At 41.5% G+C, this 18,987-nt stretch overlaps 2 protein-coding genes across 6 annotated transcripts in view; one reads left to right on the forward strand and one right to left on the reverse strand.

Moving 5' to 3' along the window:
- ACKR4 (atypical chemokine receptor 4) overlaps positions 1 to 4,567 on the forward strand; it is a 53,314-nt gene extending 48,747 nt beyond the window's left edge. For all 5 annotated transcript variants that reach the window (XM_085630692.1, XM_085630694.1, XM_085630691.1 and 2 more), the window contains exon 2: positions 2,465 to 4,567. In XM_085630692.1, the coding sequence (XP_085486818.1) occupies positions 2,477 to 3,553 (1,077 nt within the window). In that variant the 5' untranslated portion in view covers positions 2,465 to 2,476 and the 3' untranslated portion in view covers positions 3,554 to 4,567. The remainder of the gene's footprint in view (positions 1 to 2,464) is intronic.
- The window catches only part of ACAD11 (acyl-CoA dehydrogenase family member 11), a 366,306-nt gene that overhangs the window by 122,640 nt on the left and 224,679 nt on the right, over positions 1 to 18,987 (reverse strand). The window contains exons 10-13 of the mRNA XM_085630689.1: positions 17,287 to 17,364; positions 12,674 to 12,812; positions 9,506 to 9,613; positions 4,923 to 5,021 (exon numbers count right to left, since the gene is read on the reverse strand). Coding sequence (XP_085486815.1) covers positions 4,923 to 5,021; positions 9,506 to 9,613; positions 12,674 to 12,812; positions 17,287 to 17,364 — 424 coding nt within the window. The remainder of the gene's footprint in view (positions 1 to 4,922; positions 5,022 to 9,505; positions 9,614 to 12,673; positions 12,813 to 17,286; positions 17,365 to 18,987) is intronic.

Genomic DNA, 18,987 nt, shown 5'->3' on the forward strand with positions numbered 1-18,987 from the left:
CTCTGTCACAAACATGACGAATATCCTGTCCACCTTATTACAAGTGCCACAAAATATAATGCACTTGCAATAAGGCAGACAGGATATCCATCACATTTGTGATGGACTAACCCATCCACCAAACTGTAATTCAGATCCCAAGTACGAATGTAAAAACTCTGACCGGTATGACCCACTTGGTGTACCTGACCTCTCTTCCATCAAAGACAACCTGAAATTGCACCTAGGTCGTGACCAACCATGAATTGTTGTTTTTGATTAGCACTTTTATTTTTGTTGGCACCTTTTGCCTTACAACTTTAAAATTCATTTCTTTGATTCTCCTCAACCCACCTTTAATGATGTTAGTGACTTTTTGTTAAAGTGTTCCCTTTTGGTCTAAATTGGATATGGAAGTTTATTGCGTTGTCTTTTTTACTTTAAAATTGTTGGTAGAGCTTGAACTTAACACACGGTTTTCTGGGTATTGTTTCTTGTTTGTGCCAAAGATATCAGGGACTGAGCAGGGATTCTCTCAGAACTATGTTTTGACCTAACCTGAGGTTGTTTTTCAAATGTAGTTTTTGTTAATTTTTTATAAAAAAATATAAACAACATTTGCATCAGAATACATTTCTTGACATTTTACATTCTTGGTATATTTTCTGCATTGAAACCTATAATTTACACCTACAACTTTTAACTTAGGAGATGCCAGCTTTACTTCCTGTTTTATAACTTAGCTATGGTGCATTCTTAAATAATTAGAGTGGGTTATTGAGTTGGTAGGCGTACAGCACCTGAATAATAACCCCATTCCCGACATACATAAAACTTTTAAATATAAAATCCAGGATCTGTGCACAACGTACATGGGTGTTGAAAGAACAGAAGTTGGACTTGGAACAAATGTCTACATACAGAGGCATGGGTAACTAAAATGAAGTAAAAGGACTGCAGGATTGTTATTGGGAAGAAGACTGCATGGAAAGGTTGACTATTGTGAGAGTTTGATAGAGCGTGATGCTCTACGATGTTCTTACTAGAACAGTAGGGAGGCAAGAATTCCTGCCCATTGGTTAGGTGAGTGACAATAAAAGTAGCCCAAGTACAGACTTAAAATATTGCTCTAAGTTTGAATTTCATGAGTAGTGGGGTAGTAAGCAACACAAGCTAAGAGTAATGAGTAGGTAAGTGACCCGATTCTCCAAGAATAGATGAAACATCTACACAAGTCCTTTATTGCCAATGTCCTACATGACTCAACAACAGTAAACATTGTCCCATTGAAAGCTAGAGGACTAAACTTCCAAATAAAACAGTTAATATCTGGTTGTAAGCTGGAAGCCTATCCAGTCAATCTATGCATCCCTGGTGTAAGGCCAGCCTAAAATGAGAAATAAGCAACGTCCCAAGTAGTTTTATGCTGTGCCCCAATTGAAATAGTAGGTGTTACAGTTCTCCTGCACAAGAACTCCCTGTATATCCAAGACAACTTAGAAAACAAGCAATGGAGATATGTGGTGGTAAAGGGACAACGTGGAAATGCACCTCAAACTATAGTGCATTCAGTATATACAGTGTACCTTTCGCTTTATGACCTGGAGTTCTTTCTAACTATCTTTTCTCTACTTCTTGCCAACTTTCCACTCAGAAAGACAATAATGCATGCAGACTTAATGTGGAAATGAATCATAACCTGAATTAATTTATTATAAATCTGAATGCATATTTTAGCGTCTGGTACATCAAGTGCAAAAACTGGTGAGAAATCGAATGGCCTGTGAAAGGTCTCATTCTCACATTTGTTTGCAGTCCCCTAAAACATACTCTAGCTTTGACTACAGTTACCCTGTTAGCACTTCATTTCTGTGGTTTTATGGAAGAACTTGAATTGGAAATCTGCACAATGTGCCCTTCTACCGAATTCAGAGTATAGGCGAAATGTCCCTATTCGTGGCAGGGCAACCTCAGCATTTGACACATAAGAGAAGCAGAGTTTTTCTCTATGCAGCACTAGAGGAATATTTCTGTTAATGGGTAATTGAAAGTAGGACACTGCCTCTTGTTTTCATGATAATAATCTGTTCCATTTGTTCCTCCTTGCTATAAACAATATACATTTTAGGGAATTGGTATTAAATAAAAAAAACTGTTTGTGGGAGAGGGAGGTGAGAGTTCTCCTAGAAGCATTCCTAGGAGTTGAAAGAAACGTCAGAGCACAGGACACAACATTTCTATTCAGTGTGTTGCATGGAAAAAAGAGGACTGTTTCATCATATCCTTAAACGTGGTCAATGGGAGGCACAAATCACACTTCATTTGGTTTTAATACCCGAGAAAGAAAAGTGAACCCAGTGAAATTTTAATGTGGAAATACTCACAGTTGCACACATAACATTACTGTTTTTTTATCCAATGTTGTAGTTTATTATTTTAAAAATAGGTATCACCAATGTACTCATCTTCCTTTGCTTCCTTCTAGGAAGTGTAAGTGATGGACCCTCAAAACAGCAACATAATCGAGAGTTCTACTGAGGAGTACTATTACACAGATGAAGCCAACTCCACTCTTGATTACACAGACTATGAAACGCTTTGTGAAAAAGGGGATGTCCGCGATTTCACCAGGATCTTCCTGCCTGTGCTTTACACCCTGGTCTTCATAACTGGTGTGGCTGGAAATTCCATGGTTGTGGCAATTTACGCTTACTACAAAAAAAAGAAAACTGAAACGGATGTGTACATCATGAACTTAGCTATTGCAGATTTGCTGCTCCTTTTCACGCTTCCTTTTTGGGTGGTAAATGCAATACACGGATGGGTGCTTGGGAGAGTAATGTGCAAGGCCACCTCTGCCTTGTACACAATGAACTTCAGCTCCAGCATGCTGTTCTTGGCTGGCATCAGCGTCGACAGGTACATGGCAGTAGCCAGAGCCCAGAGTCGTCAGAAGCAGAATAAGCAATGCCGGGTAATCTGTCTATCCATATGGGTGGCTGCCATTTTGCTCAGTATTCCAGAACTTGTCTTCAACACGACCAAAGAACATGGAAAAAGACACCTGTGTCTGCCTGTGTTTTCAACAGACCTGGCCAAATTCACGAAAGCGTCCATTCAGATCCTAGAAATAGTCCTTAGCTTTGCTGTGCCGTTTCTCATTATGGCGGCCTGTTATACCGCCATGGCGAGGGCTCTGATCAAGGCTCCAAATATCAGGAAGTCCAGACCTCTGAAGGTCCTGATGGCAGTGGTGGGAGTCTTCATTGCTACCCAACTACCGTACAATGTAGTTAAGCTCTGCAGGGCCTTTGATATCATCTACACCTGGATAACGTCCTGCCAAATGAGCAAGACCATCGACGTGGCCATCCAGGTAACGCAGGCTATCGCGCTGCTTCACAGTTGCCTGAACCCGATTCTCTACGTCTTCATGGGGGCATCGTTCAAAGGCCAAATTGTGGAACTAGTAAAGAAATATGGCGACTGGAGAAGGCATAGTGTGCACAGTACCGAGGAGTACTCTCTGAATTCTGAACAGCACACACAAGAAACAAGTAGCTTTTCTATATGATATAACGGCGGCAATTTGCAGCACTCAGAGACTTGTAGAACTTAAGATCCCCTGTGGAATTTTTATAGAAGCTTAAGTGGCTCAGATATATTACTTCCTTTACAGGACACAGCTTTATTTGTTTGTGCATTATTTGTAAAGCAGTGCCATAAAATATAGTTCCAATGCACTCCTTCATTTTACTGCATTTCTATTAGCTATTCAAGTAGATGGCCGCTTATGGCTGACAAAGCATCCTCTGCTGCTAAAATGTATGTTTGTTACAAAAAAACACAAAAAAAACATCAAGCACTGATTAGATTTCCTACATATATAGTGGTGCATAGGCTGTAATTTTTACACACCTTGAAAATGCTGAAACTTAAGCAGGGTATATTAGTGTTGGGATGTGATTACTGAATGTGGCTTGTGAATGCATTATTAGATTGAAACACGGGCCTCTAAAATGTTTGATGACATCCCACCCCCTTTCAAACATTTGAAGAATGACTGGAAATTCACTGGCGTCCACCTACAACCACAAGATGCAGGATCTTATTAAAAAGAGGACCAGGCTCATTACAGGTCTGTTTGGAATATACGGGATATAGTTCCAGGACCTACAGGTATTCCATGGAAGTTTTCTGTACATTTTCTATAACTATAATGTTTGTTATGTTCAGGTCATGCTTCTTTCCCCCAGGGGTACAACTGTCCAGTTAGCAGAAATATACCAGGGTGTCTAATATGTTGGGGGAAATGTCTCTTTGGCCCCCTCAAATGTAGAGTGGAGGGGGCCCATGGAAGGACCCACCTGTGTGTGTAGTCTGTCAAGGAGACAAGTGAAAAAACCAGGGGGGAAGACATAGTCCCCCGACCCCTGAGTCTTAGTACCATGTAAGGAGGGACTTCTATTCTATGAGGCACCGCCCATCCAATTATTTAGGAAACCTTAATAGCATTGTAGTGAGTGGCATGTGTATGCCCCTAAATGTTCAAGCTCAGGCAGCTGGATAAATAAACAAAAGGATCACAGCTGTGTGGAGGGTAAGCACTTTTTTTGTGGAAGCACACACTACTTCTGTCCAATCAAAACATGTACTCCTGGCTCCCACATGTGGGCGGAGAAAAAGCCTCTCTCTAGTGATGCTCACACAATTGTCCGACGACAGCTGCGCTGTCAAGCCAGACCATAAAAATGACTTGAGTTCATGCAGTGACAAAAAAAAAGACTCTTATTTATGAAGTGTCAAAGGAAAAGACTTGCAATTTTGCAATGTCATTCTGAAGAAACAAGGATATGCATTGGTCCTTCTTATGAAGCATGTGGTCAATACAATATGCCAAATACACAGAGGCACAGAGTTCCACCCTAGTTGCTTTCACTTACCACTGGACCACCACTTCTTGCCATTGATGACGTAGCTATCCCCATCTCGTACCATGCTACATCGCATGCTTGTGGCATCACTTGAAGCTACGCCTGGTTCTGTAAAGGCAATGATGCACAATTGTAAACTCTGCACAGAGAACTATGCAAAATTGTAAACTATTCTCCCTGTTGGAAACCCAGCATCTGCTCTTCACCTCCGCTGCAGTCACCATGGAGAATTGCTATCCCTCTCCTTATTAAACTGTATGCAACATTACCTGTCCTTTTATGCTCCCTCTTTATTGATGTTCGGCTACCCCACCCGCTTTTGCTACTCTTATTCCTCTGCAGTTTCCCCCCCCATCCCTTATTCTCCTCCCTCTTCCAGCTTCTCTCTTTATTACATCTATGTATTCCATCTTTCAGGGTTCACCCTTCCCTTCCCCAACCTACTCAACATTGTATCTCCCCTAATGCTGTATAGAAGTCTGTCACGGTGTAGCCAGCCTAGACTTGCTCACGTCTACATGGATACAAAATTCTAGAATTTAAGCTTGCCACCCCCACTAACAAACACCCACCACCCGGGCTCTGTCATCAGCTTCCATCTTTTCATGTCTGGCTATATGTACCACCAGCACATATCAAACGGAAAAAGGGAAAATAACAACATAAGTAACTTTATACTCTAGACATTCTCTCAGCTTTGGACTCCTCATCTCCTGGAAACTTCATGTTTACCACTTCAGTTCCAGCTGGAACCCGTAGCAATCAGAAATTCATGATACTCAGTGTGTTAACCATTCCCTCCAGGAAAAGGGCGATTGACATTTGCCTTCTTCTTGTGGGCACACGCTACCCCTGCTAACTGGTGGCCTCCAAACTACTCACCGAAATGTCTACACTGTCAGTCTCTAGGTAAGCTAATGCACTTTTCCCATTCTAAATTGATTTGTTGATGCTGGCCTGTACAGTCACTTGAAAACATCAAGCATTCACCTCACCAAGTTTTGGGTGAACATCTTTCAACATAACACCCATACACAGCTCCACATTACACAGTGAGCAGCAGAAGACAATGACACCCAATATCTTGGGTTGAGTAGGCCAGTGACTGAGTGAGTGGATACCCGAGTAAAAAAGTGTGTAAGTGAATGATATAGCCACTGAGAGTATTAGATGCTGGATTAATTCCCAAGGCAAACAGTCATATGGCAAAAAAGTATTCTATATATGCTATATTCAAACAGTTCCACAACTGTCCTGTGAAGTGCCATATGGCCCAGATGTGTCCTGAAGTGCCCAGGAACACGATGCATGACAATGTTGGTCAAAATGATGGGGCCACTGCCAAAGAATTGTTTGAAACATCCATAACACTTTTGATTTTATCTACTTATGGACCAATAACCAGTGTAACTCAACTATTCTGGTACTCACCACTGTTCCTTGTTATCCAGGCACAACCACAGACACAGCGGTGCAGCTCATTCCAGGCTCCAGTCCCTACTGTTTGTATGATGAGCCTTCTACTAACCAAGTTAGCAATCACTAAGATTCTCTTCGCAAGGTCCCCGTTTACTCCGCAGGGAGATACCAGCGCTGAAATTAACAGTTCTGCACGGTATCGCCCTGTGAGTTTAAAGGGATTATGAGTTAAACTCCCTGGGATGAATAACCTGCTGGATTTTGATTCACCAGGCCCTTTACTACAGGTTTTCACTGATTTCAGGGAGTCTCAAATATATTTGCCACCTACACTGAGCAGGTGGTAAATACCTGAGGTGAAGGGCTGTTGCAGATTGAGTGGGTGTTGGATGAGGTCAGATAAATCATAATATCACATTGAGAGAAAAGGAGATTTTAAGACACACTCACTTCCTCCTGTGACACATAATAAATCACAACGAGTGACAGAACACGTAATTCCTTTTCCTAACTCCTTGTTCCCAGATTATTGGGCCCATTTTGGGTAAAAAAAATACCAGGGCAGACCATGGAGTAAAGAGTAGCCCTAAAGAGGGTAAGCAAAGACACACTAGCATGCATGTCGATGGTCACAAACTTGCATGTGTGATAAGCATGTGTTTGTGCATGTGATTTACAGCACCACCCTATCACATGTTCCATGCCAATTGAACGCTTTTTCTACGAATCATCACCATTCCAGCACTATGAATGGTATGGTATTGCCTAAACCTACATGCTTTTGTACCTCAGGTCTTGAAATTCAAATAAGGAGAAGTAGGAAAGTTTGGTCTTTCCTATATAATTAAACATACATATACTAACATACACAAATAGAATTAGAGTGAAGGATACTTTTTTGCCCTGAGGAATGCCCCTGACCAGTCATCTGGCTTATAGAGCACTCAGAAACACATCAGCACGTTCAAAGGACGATGGGGCTATAGTAACCCCAAAACCTTCATTAATGTATTTATTCACATTTTAATCCTACCGGAGGTGCCAAATGATGAAAGATATACGTGTGGCATTTTTAGGGCATTTTTTAAATGAACTGGATCCCTGTACTAGCCAGGAAAAGAGTATATCTTACAAACTCCCCCATTAACTGGGGTCCAGTCCACCCTGGTAATACCATTTTACCGGGGTGGGATTAGGTGGCCAATGATGAAGCATGCCACATTACGTTGGTACGTTCACCTCATCTATAACCGGAGGACAAGGAGTTAGATATAGGAAGTACCCATTATGTCAATAGATTCACCACACTCATTGTGATTTATTAAGAGGGCAGATAGGGCTTTTTGGGAGTGGGAAGCCTGTGGACTCTGGAAGGAGCAATGCCTACCCCCCTCCCCATTGTATTTTATTTTTCATTTTTGCAGTTTTATAAAGCGCAATTTCAGCTCAAGGGCATTGGAGAGCTTTACATGAGCAACAGATTAATTTGTATAAGGTACAAATCATTTTTTTTAAGCACGGTCAGATTAAGTGAGATGCTCAGAATCACAGGATGTTGAGCAGTAAGTGGGACTCAAACCTGCACACACGCCAATAGACATGATTCAGTAAGGAGACTCCCAATTTTTTAAGCTAAAATTGGCTTTATTTTAGCTGCTTACCGTCTCAAATTGCTTCTGCTTCAATATATTTATTTTTTCAATATCTCTCACTTTCCTGTTCTAAAATGTTGCCATTTATGAACCTGGTTCCCCAGTTCTAAAGTCTGCAGTTGTGGGCGTAATGTCACATACTGCTGGAAGATATGGGTGTGTCTGGGCTGTGCCTTGGTCCGCAGCCTCTGTCTGTGAGCACCCATGGCTTTATCCGGGGAGATACTACTTCATGCAACTGCTAATACACGCATAAATGGCAGGGTCTGTCCAGTGTGCTGAAACAATGCATAAACCACACAAAATCACTCCCTTTCTCCTTCCTGGATATCATTCAGTTACTCTAATGCTCCAACATCCACCAGCTAACATGAGCTCTTTTTCCCTCCTGGGCCAGTGTTGCCAGTGTATGGTCACTTGAAAGCTCACAAGGGGCAGACGGCACAGCTACCAAAACCAAAACACCACACAGGTCCATCACTGCTTTTCACTGTCTTTCTCCGCACTAAGCCGTGCTCCGCCGGTACCTCCAGTCTTAGGTTTCAGTTGATCTTATACATTACCCCATGCCAGCATTACAACTCATCACCAATATTTTACTGAAGAAAATTCAAACTTGCAGGCATAAAAAGAATGTTGCTTAATTATTCTGCACTGATTGCGTTGTACCGCATAGGTAGGGTCCGAGTAACATGGTCCACCAGGAGGTCAAGGTCTTATCATTTCATTCATTCTACGGGGTCATTCCACCTCTCACTGCAGGAACAAGTCCTGGGATGACCACCCACAACATAACCATTCTATGCTTCCCACACAACAGATGAAACTTCCGCATACTGCTCAGACACAGCCTATTAAGGCATGTCTGGGGCAAAGACTGTGTGCTAGATTTAGAAAAGCCCAGTAATGGTGAATCCGCTGTGGAAGTGGCAGATTTAGAGCCCATCCTTCCTGTGGCAGAGCAGGCTACCTCAAGTTACAAATGGTAGTGGTTCACTCTCCGGATCTAGAGTGGTGAGTCCACTCACTCGTTCGAGCTAACTGAGGTCGGTGAAAAACCACCATGGAAAGAGTAGAAGACTTTCACAAAAAGGTGAGATTACTGTCCATAACATGCAGAGAAACTGTACCAGAGCGTTAGGGAGAGTAGATATGCAGCACTGAACATGTACCATCAATTCCGGCTCCATTTCCAGTTGCCACATTCCAACATCATACAGGCATTAGCAGAGTTTCTGGCAAAGGTTCCCCAGTGCCAATTGTGACTCCCCCAGTGGCAGATATTGCAAATTTATTAGAGACACCTCAGACAACTCAGTATGCGGTGGATATCTGTCCGCCACCTGGACAGAAACATAAATTTCCCCCAATTGCAGACATATTTCCACAAGCCAAACTTTTAATCAGGCCCCTTGTGTCATTATCCAGGTGTGCAATGTTAGTAGTACGGTTTTGCATCATACTAGGCAATAGGAAACTATTCATGCTAACAGCACAGTGTGTTGCGGTGTCTCGCATTACCTGTCATGCAGAAACAAGACTGGATTTTTCCCTCAAGGAGCGGTTCCAACCACTGCTTTTTTTGTTCCTCGTTCCCATACAAGTGGAGAACCTCCATGTTGCCAGAATCTGTAATAAATAATGGCCACATTATATCTCAGCACGGTATTGAAATGTTAGGTTGACAGATTTCACAAATCATGCTTAAGACTATGCAGACAGCAAAACGTTCCGGGGCTATGAAGTGAAGGATCAAAGGGTTGCACAAGCAAAGTGCAGTGAGAACTAGGACCTATGTGGTCATTATGAAATCCTTAGAGGAGGAGGATGTACACTCTGTCAAGCTAAAAGTGCGGTCAGGCTTTTTGATGTTACTTGTAACTTCAATGATGCTATACTGGTAATCACCATTAATAATAGCCCAACTTTTCTCCCACACAACCTAAAATTAAAAAAATTATTAAAGGAAAATGAGGTTTGTTCAAGAGTAAGCACATTTCCATGAATCTTGTGGCACCTACAGGCTGCTAGTAACCCCAACAGACATGGGTCATGGGCACATCGACTGGAATGCTGGGTGGACAAGAGGAATCTGAAGTGGAAGAGTACGTTTAGAAGTAATCAACACAGTTCTCTTGATGTCTCTCTTCCCAGTCACCTCCATGACGAAACAATGGCCTCAATGACTCCCAACATTGTGGTTGCTCCCCACAATATGGTACAGAGCCTACCATACTGACAACCTGAGACCAAATTCCAGAATTAAGGGACCAGAATGCCCTGAGCATGCTTATCCTCCTTGAACTATCACCTGTACTTGACACGGTAGATCAGAAAATCCTCTTGCATAGACTCCAATCTGTGGCCAACGTATCAGAGTGGCTCAAGTGGCTCACCTTTTTCCTGTCCAAGCACCGCCAGAAAGCAAATCTAGAGATCCTCCTTGCCAAATCAGCCCAGTCACTTGTTGGGTCCTCTAGGGATCCTCCGGTCTCCCTTACTATTGTGTATCCACATCAAACCCTGCATGGATCTCCTACACATCCACAACATATGCTTTCATTTCTACACAGATAATAATCAAATATACATAAAGGTTTCAGAAGAAAGTGACAAATTAATTTCAATAGCAAACACTCTAGAGGCCATCAAGACCTGACTGGGACACAACAGCCTCAACTGTGCATGTCTAAAACTGAAGTTCTCATCCCTTTTTCTAAACACCTCATAAAAAAAAAAAAGTCCATAAGGCCCCATTCAATTTCTTCAGCCAAACTATACGATTCAAATCAAAGGTAAGAAACCTGGGAATCATTTATGATACAGATGCAAGCCTCAGCTCTCAGAGAGGAGCTTTGGTAAAAAGCATTGGCCAGATGTACGAACACATTTTCCCATAGACACAGAATCGGTAAAACTGCTTGATACATCTGGCCCCAGGTTCTTCCAACTGAAACGCCTCAAAAAGTCCTCAGCCTGCATTACCCCAGACAGTGGTTGTTGCGTTGTGAGTGATTTCCTGCTTTGGCAATCCTAACACCTTATGTGCTGGTCTTCCAGTATACCTGATCCAAAGACTACAAAAAAAACCAAAATACAACTGGACGCCCCATCCTCAGGCTAAAAAACACAACTGCAGATAGACCAACTTCAAAGTCTGCACTGGTTTCATGTACAAAAAATGAATTGTTTTTAAGGTCTTTTGACTCATGTACAATTGCAAGGTAAAATTGTCCCAAAATACCTCCAGAAAATTACTAACCATCCCAAACCTTCTGGTCGACAGGAAACAACACCTGTCAGACCTACAACCAGAAGAAAAAGCAAATGTGACATGCGATTTGCAGACAGTGGCCTTGGAGCTACCACCTTCAGCAAATGATGACTCAGAAATGGCAAATGCCCTTTTAACAAGCGTGTCCATTATTTATTTTATTTTTATTAGGGGTATTTATGTAGCACAAATATAGTCGCAAAGTCTAGTGAACACATTATATAGTAAGGTCTAGCCAGGAAGCTCATTAGGTGTATACGCTGTTACACACGTTAAGAACAAAGTGGTAACCTACTATGTAGCAAACTTAAATAAATAGGTTTACAAAGGTTCGCAAAATTTGTGCCCATTTCAGATGATTGATGAGCGAGCCCAATGACTGCATTGGGTGCTAATTGTTTACCATTTACCATCATCGAGTGAAGACTGTAAACCCAAACTCAACATTGTCTGTACTGAGGCACCTCTCTGAGGAACACAAGTGTATAGATGAATAGACAGTCAGACCACAAGTGTAGTGGGATGTAAGAGATGGCATGGGCAGGCAAAGTCCTGTGTTTGGGTGGTTATTACTCATACCATATGGTTGATCATTTGGTCAATAGAAAGTGAACAATCATGCAATAGGAGTGTGACCTCCAATTGGAAAAGTTCAGTATTGATCACCAACGGGAACAGGGGGCAAGTGTGCTGTATCGCATTAGGAAGCTGAATGTGTGGATGGATGAATGATTTTACTTACACGGTTTACAGTAAAGACACCATCTCTAAAATACACCTCTGTGGCATCACCAGGAAAGATTACGATAAATACATACTCCAAAGTATCGGAATGAGGTCATCAGCATCACATTTCTAAGCAATGAGCAAAGAATTTTCAAGCTCAAGGAAAAAAAATTATCACGACACCAGTGTCAAAACAATCAGGTTTCTTAATAAAAACATAATATTTTAAAATGGGTTTTTTGTGCTTTATAGAGCTTGACGTATGGTGTGGCTTGCATTTGGATGGACTAACATGTCTTTGGATCTCACAGTGATATTTGTATGTCACTCTGTGTCAGAGTGTCAATGAGTACCACTGAGCTGAGTAACAATAAACATCTGTTATTCAGCGTCAAGATACTCTTGGGTGAACGTGCGTTTTACAAATACACATGGTATGTTATGTTTTATTTAGAAATGAAAGTTATTAAACAAACTTGCTTTGCACTGCAACTATGGTAATGTTGCAATGACAATACAATAGCATACTTTTAATGTAAGTATTAGGAGGTTTCCTTAATTATGTTGTACAGGGCTTAAACTATTCAATATTGTCATTCCTGATGGCCATCCAGATACAGACGATGATGACAACCAAAGGTCGTAGATGGTTGGACATTAATGTACTTGTAAATGTCTTAGATACTTACCTGGAGGTTGGCAGTTAAAAACATCTGAAGCGAAGAAACATTTCCCCAGCTCCTCTGCAATACATGCGTAGTCAAGCTGGCTGAGGCCACTCACCGCGGGCAAGAAGAGGTTCCAGAGACCTTCAGCCTTTGCTATTTCCTATTCACACAAGAAGAAACAAATGTGACATAATGGAGTGACCAAAAGCTCTCATGATAAAGGTTTGTAGTGTGGGTACAGATTGTGGTGGCATGGACATGAAGGCTGCCCTATAGCTAAACAGTGATGGCCAGATAAACTCTGCATGCTTAATGAACGGCACCATGCAGTAACACCCCGCCAGTACCAGACAATGAGGATGGAGCCGAGGTGTTTGTGCCGTGCAGGGCAGGAAGGAGGAGCAGGGTGGAGAGGAGAAGGCAAGGAGGAGCAGGGCGGGGAGGAGGAGGAGGCAAGGAGGAGCAGGGAGGAGAAGGAGGCAAGCAGGAGTTGGGAGGAGAGGAGCTGTCCAGGCTGTGGTCTGGCAGATGGAGCAAACAATGCTCCCCGCTTGCCACAGACAGTGGTCAGGTGGTGCCCGCAACCTCTGCCCAATCCTTAAGTAATTTTCGCAGTCAGATTTAGATTGAATGTGTCCCACATTGGCTCAGGTAGGTCTGATCTTTGCCAGATTTCCAGGGCATACACAGAAGATATATTTACAAATGAATTAATAGAACATATTTACGTAGTCAGTGGTTAACCTGAAAATCTTTCACAGGTCTGGCCCTCCAGGATCTAGGCAGCCCACATAGGTGTTAAATCAGCTGCTATGGAATCAAACCAAGGTGGTCGTACACCAGCGACAAAAGTATGATAATGAATATCGGCTGGAAATTTGCCACTTTCCATCAATACGTTCTCTGTGTTGATAGTAAGAATGTGAACTGCTGACTAGCAGTAAAATGAAGAGTGACAAACAGGGAAAATATACTTTGAAAAAAAAGCGGGAAAGCTAAAGAGCTAACTATTAGTGCCGCTGTGGGCAAGTCTTTATGGAAGTATTGGGCTACTTCCTTTCTGTCAGGGTGTGTTGGCACTTAATATCTGTTCTGCTTTGATATGACTGTCACATGCAGTATTCACTTTTTAGACCATTAACCTCATCTTGAGATTCATTGATGCTTAAAGTCCTCTTGAATTATATGTGTTAATATATGCAGTCATTCCGGACCTATATATTCCTGCTGAGGTATACACACTTCAAAAGTTTGGCACATTGGTTTATTTTTGATAAAAACAGAAGGACTTTATTAATCGGGTAAGTGAAAATTTGAATTAAACTTCAGAAAACCAGAAGGGGCTAGTGCATTCCTTATATGCCTGAAACTCTAGATTTCGTATAACTTAGATCTAAAGTAAATGTTATTATGTGAGTCTTACTTAGGATGGCTCAGGGAAACCTGATGATCTTTGATGCTTAAGAGGAACTAAACTCTCTCTAATGGGTCTAAAATGAGGGACAGGGATACAGTTGTGGTTACTCTGAATCTAATTCCAGCCCTTGGGTATCACTCTGGAGCAAGGAGGTGGAATAAAGTGGACCCTTTAAATAGACGTCGATCAAAAATCCATTAGGACGACATGAAGCAAGTCTTGGGGGCTCCTGGTGTTGCTGGTGGGGATGTCCTGGTAACCAGGTGCCCAGTCACCAGTGTCTCATAAGAGACACAATCCAAAATCCTGCATTGGTAGTCACTGTATTCCATTTACCAGTTAAGGGCCAAATGATTAGTCCTGGTTTTGTCGAGGCTCAGCTGAACTAATTAGACAATGTTAAAATGGTGACTTACTGTCCACCCTAAATTGGTTGGTGGTGTCTATAGTTCCCGCATGAAGTTCCCAAAGCAAGTGCCAACGCTGTGCCATTTAAAGGTAGACTTCCTCCACCATTATAATAGTTGAAGGGATTGGAGAGGATGGTTGACTTTGCACATTACTTTTTGTTAAGCAGCGTTTATTTTTGGTACTGGGGACTCAAACTTCAAATGTTATTGCCCACAAAGGAATTCAGAGTATATGGTTGTAAATGAAATAATAGCCACCACCTCAAGTTGCCACTGAGAGCACCATGTGGGTCGAGGAGCGGTTTCACAATATCAAGAATTTGGGGTCTGTACTGTCCCAAACTCATCAGGTTGTCCATAGGCTGCCTGAATCCCCCTCTCCTCAGCCCTAGCATTCTCCTTCCCAAAACTAATGTGGGGTTTGGTTCTGCGGGGTGGAGGAGGTCTTCCAGTTTCCAGAACCATTGGAATTATCTTTCTAACCACTAGTTGTTCCAGAGATATCATCACATTTTCATTGACTAAAGTAGGTACCGTCCAAACCTAAAAATCAAGGTGCCTGTTGATCCTAGTTTGACCAGACTGTCCTAGTTGCCACTAAAGTTGCCCGTGACTGGCAATTACTGCCCACCATCAAATAGTCATGAAGGTGTTCCCCACTGTGCGCACCACATGTGTTCTAGCCATATATACCCCACTCTGGGGTATATTTTCACGAGTCATATATTGTGGTGGCAATTTGATCATGCCATGCTGCACAAGCTTAATAGACTTACTGCCACAGAGGAATTCCTATGTAGCAGAAAAGCATCAGGCAGCGTTCAATAAATATTCTCCCACTACATAATTTCTGCAAGTATACTAATAATTAGAGGTCAATCTTAAAATATGGAAATACGGCACACCCTTCTCCAACAGTGGAGTGGAAGCAATACATTCATAACATTGTTGGTCTGAATGTCTACCAATCGACTATAAAATCAGGACTTGGATACCTTCAATTTCTTCTCATTTTAGATTATTTTAAGAGTCAAAAAGAGTAACTTTGGGTTATTTTTGTAATGGTGTATGTACTATGCCTACCTCTCTATTTTGAATCAGTCAGTGGAGACTCCATCATTTTTTTTTATTTTTTTTTTTAAACCGTTTTTATTGCAGAATCACAGGATTATCACTGTACATACACTACGGGCCTGCGCCTCAATCATCGGTGCCAGTTCTTTGCTAGGCCAGGAGGCATTCATACACAGCTTATTAGCCCACATCCCGGGGGCCGGGCAGCGTCAACATGTGGGCCAGCGGTGGAGACTCCATCATGTTTCACGCTTTGCTGAGTGGTCATTAATTTCTAAGTGGGTTCTTAAGTGAGTGATTATCATAACAAGTTTCTACAAATGCTCAACTAGAAATGACCAGGATCAAATTATCAGTACTAGTTTGGTGAACGCTTCCACTTTTTCCTTTCATACCATGTCTTGTCCCTACTTTGACTATCTTTGGTAGGAATCAGTTCCCTTCTTACCCTTCTCTTTTTTCTTCAAGCATTTTGTTTTCGAAAATATTGTCAGAATTTATTTTTGTGAAATGGGACTTGCCCCAAAAGAAGATATGGTTGTTTTATCCTCTAACATGGAATTTTCCAAGATGGATTCTCATTAACAAGAAATAATGTTGAAAAAGCCCCCTAAGGGAATATTCAGACAAAGGCCAAAAGGTCACCGGAAGAATGCTGTGTGTTCCACACAAAGGGCGTAGACATAAAACTTTATTTAGTAATGTCTTTTTTTCAATCTATTCTCTTACAAATGCGTTTCTATTTTCTACTCAAACTATGTTATAATTATCTGTATCTTCCGCCAACCTCATAGACCTTGGAAATTTACCCAACTGGAAATTGCAAAACTCTTCATTAAGCGACAACGAAAGTGTGACTTCTATGAGAACCCATGCTGGAAGTTGTGTACAGACGACTAGCAACAGCTGTGAGATATAGGTACATTTGAGTTGGGTAATGTGAGTGTACACTGTAATATGGATATATGCGTTATGCTAGAAAATGGCTATTGTATATTGCATGATTTAACCACTAATAAAAAACAATAAAAGAGTCATAAAAATAATAACCAAACTATGCCCATTCTGTGGAATTACTACCACCAATTTCAAGAATACTTACTTCGTTTAACTAATCATTAAATGAACTAGCCAACTAGGTAGCCGTGTCAAACAGTGCTGCACAAATCCTTCAAGAAGAACATATTGCAACACTAATTAGCATATCACATGCTGCCGTCAAGAGAACAGATTAAAAAATCAGTTTTCTACATGGGGCAAAAGTAATTTTTCATCATTTATATGGACAAATGAACTTAGATCTAATGCACACTCCTCCTAAATGTTGTATTTTTGTGCTTATTAAAAGAATCACTTGACTTACAAGTATGCTGAAAACTGAGAAGATTCACATTTTGGGATCAAGCTTAAAGACAAGCCTTTTTTCAAGGTGACCCAAGGAAATGCTAAGGAAAAGATGGTTAAAATGGTGAAATATCTATAAAAGTAATTGCAGTACTCTATCACAAAATATGATATTCTATTAACTCATTCTTAACAGGAGACAACAATGGTTGAGCCACTGAAAGAAATTCAGGTCCTTTAGGTTCACTTTCATGCTCTCCATGCAACCACCAATAACTCAATTAACATTTTATCATCACACAAACACATTTAATAGGCTTATTAACAAAAGGCAAATATTTATGGCATGTTACTAAGTATGTTTCAGAAAGATATTTGCTACCCAATACCTGAAGTCTCTCAACAACCAAAGGCCTTTTCCATCTATCGGGGGAATCTTGATGTTTGATATAATAATCCAACACTTCCTAAAAATTCAGATAGGAGAGGAATAGAGAGATGATTGTCATAAGATTTGCATATTAGTGTGAAGGTATTGTTATTTGCAAATCTAATAAGCAATCTTAGATTGACTGAAACATAGGATGCTAAGCTTTGGTGGTTTCATACAATGGTTTAAAAATCTTTTAGATTAGCAAAGCAATTTGGAGGAACCGATCTCCCTCTATGAACAAACAACCTACCCGTATAAAGTGAATCCTACCTGCTGCACATTCCGTTTAAGATTTCTCCTTATCCATGCCTGCTCTCAATGTTGCATTTAATCAAACAGTTTTTTGTACAAAACGTTATTCAATTGACATAGTTGGTAACACCCACATACAGTATTCACAGCAAAAACATGAAAAGGTTCTTCTTAGGATAATCTTTCATCTGTGTAAAATTCAGGTTTCTTTTTAAAAAAAACATTTATTTAAAGTTTTCATACTAGTAGCATGCAATAGAACGCCTTCATTAAAGTGAGATAATTTAGAATACAGTGACTCACAATACATACATTTCCATGTCTCGATTTTTTTCTGATAGCTCGAAGGTGCCCTCATATGGCTATAGGTGAATAAGAAAAGCCACCAACTGTGAGCCATTCACAGAAACAATCAACTGTTATTAGTGTCCTGGTCTTGTTTCAATCATGGCTGTAGCTTTGCATCACAATTCGAAAGAAGATCCTATTGCTGCCAAGCAAAGGAGTTACAAAGGTGGGTGTGAAACCATCTTTAAGCATTGTCTTTTGGCATATGTATGAAAAGGGATCTATATATTTTTTTAATCTGACCAGCCAGTCTCTAACGATTGCTGTCAGTTTTCTCATTGCAATGGTTTGCCAAATTCTAGACCACCACACCGCCACTTTGCCAATAGGTCAGGGGTTTTCTGTGTTTGAGCTTTAATTGTTAAGTTCCGTAAGGAAAGCACACAACACCTTTGCTGGTCACTGAGGATAAAGCAGGCAGACTGTCCACTTCAACATCCCAAAGTAGGACTAATATTAAAAAATGAATGTTGGTATTGTTATCCAAAACCTTCCGATTCATGCAGACATCCACCATATGAGCAAATATGACCTCCTCTCCTTATACTCTCTGCAGCATCAATTATATTTACAAAGCATTGCTTTTGTTCTTACTAGGGTAAAGTACCAATTGAATTAATGTATGTGCATTTTTTTCTATCTTGTGCAGCAGTGGCGGTGTGTCCCTTAGGGCGCTGGGGCTTTGACCCACGAGCCACGTGGCGCCCACAGCTCCCTCGGCGGCTCTGACTCTTAACTGACAACAATGCATGTCAGTCAGCATGACGCCGGACCGCCCACCCCCTTCAGAGTCCGAAGGGGGTGGGCGGGTCGGAGTCATGCTGACTGACATGCATGTCAGACCAGGGGGTGGCAAGGAGCGCACAGCAGGCAGCAGCACAAGTGCGCATGTTGGGTTTAGGTCAGAGAATTTTTCCGACCAGCCCAGTCGTGTGCACTAGTCACTGCACTGGCTAGCGGCTGCGCATTAGGGGAGCGAGGTTTGAACAACACCGCAACCCTCAGTCTCCTACTGGGCGGCAGGGCAGCTAGTATCCCTGCTAAGCCAATCCTGGCG

Source organism: Triturus cristatus, chromosome 10, assembly GCF_964204655.1.
Source record: "Triturus cristatus chromosome 10, aTriCri1.1, whole genome shotgun sequence".
Lineage (NCBI taxonomy): Eukaryota > Metazoa > Chordata > Amphibia > Caudata > Salamandridae > Triturus > Triturus cristatus.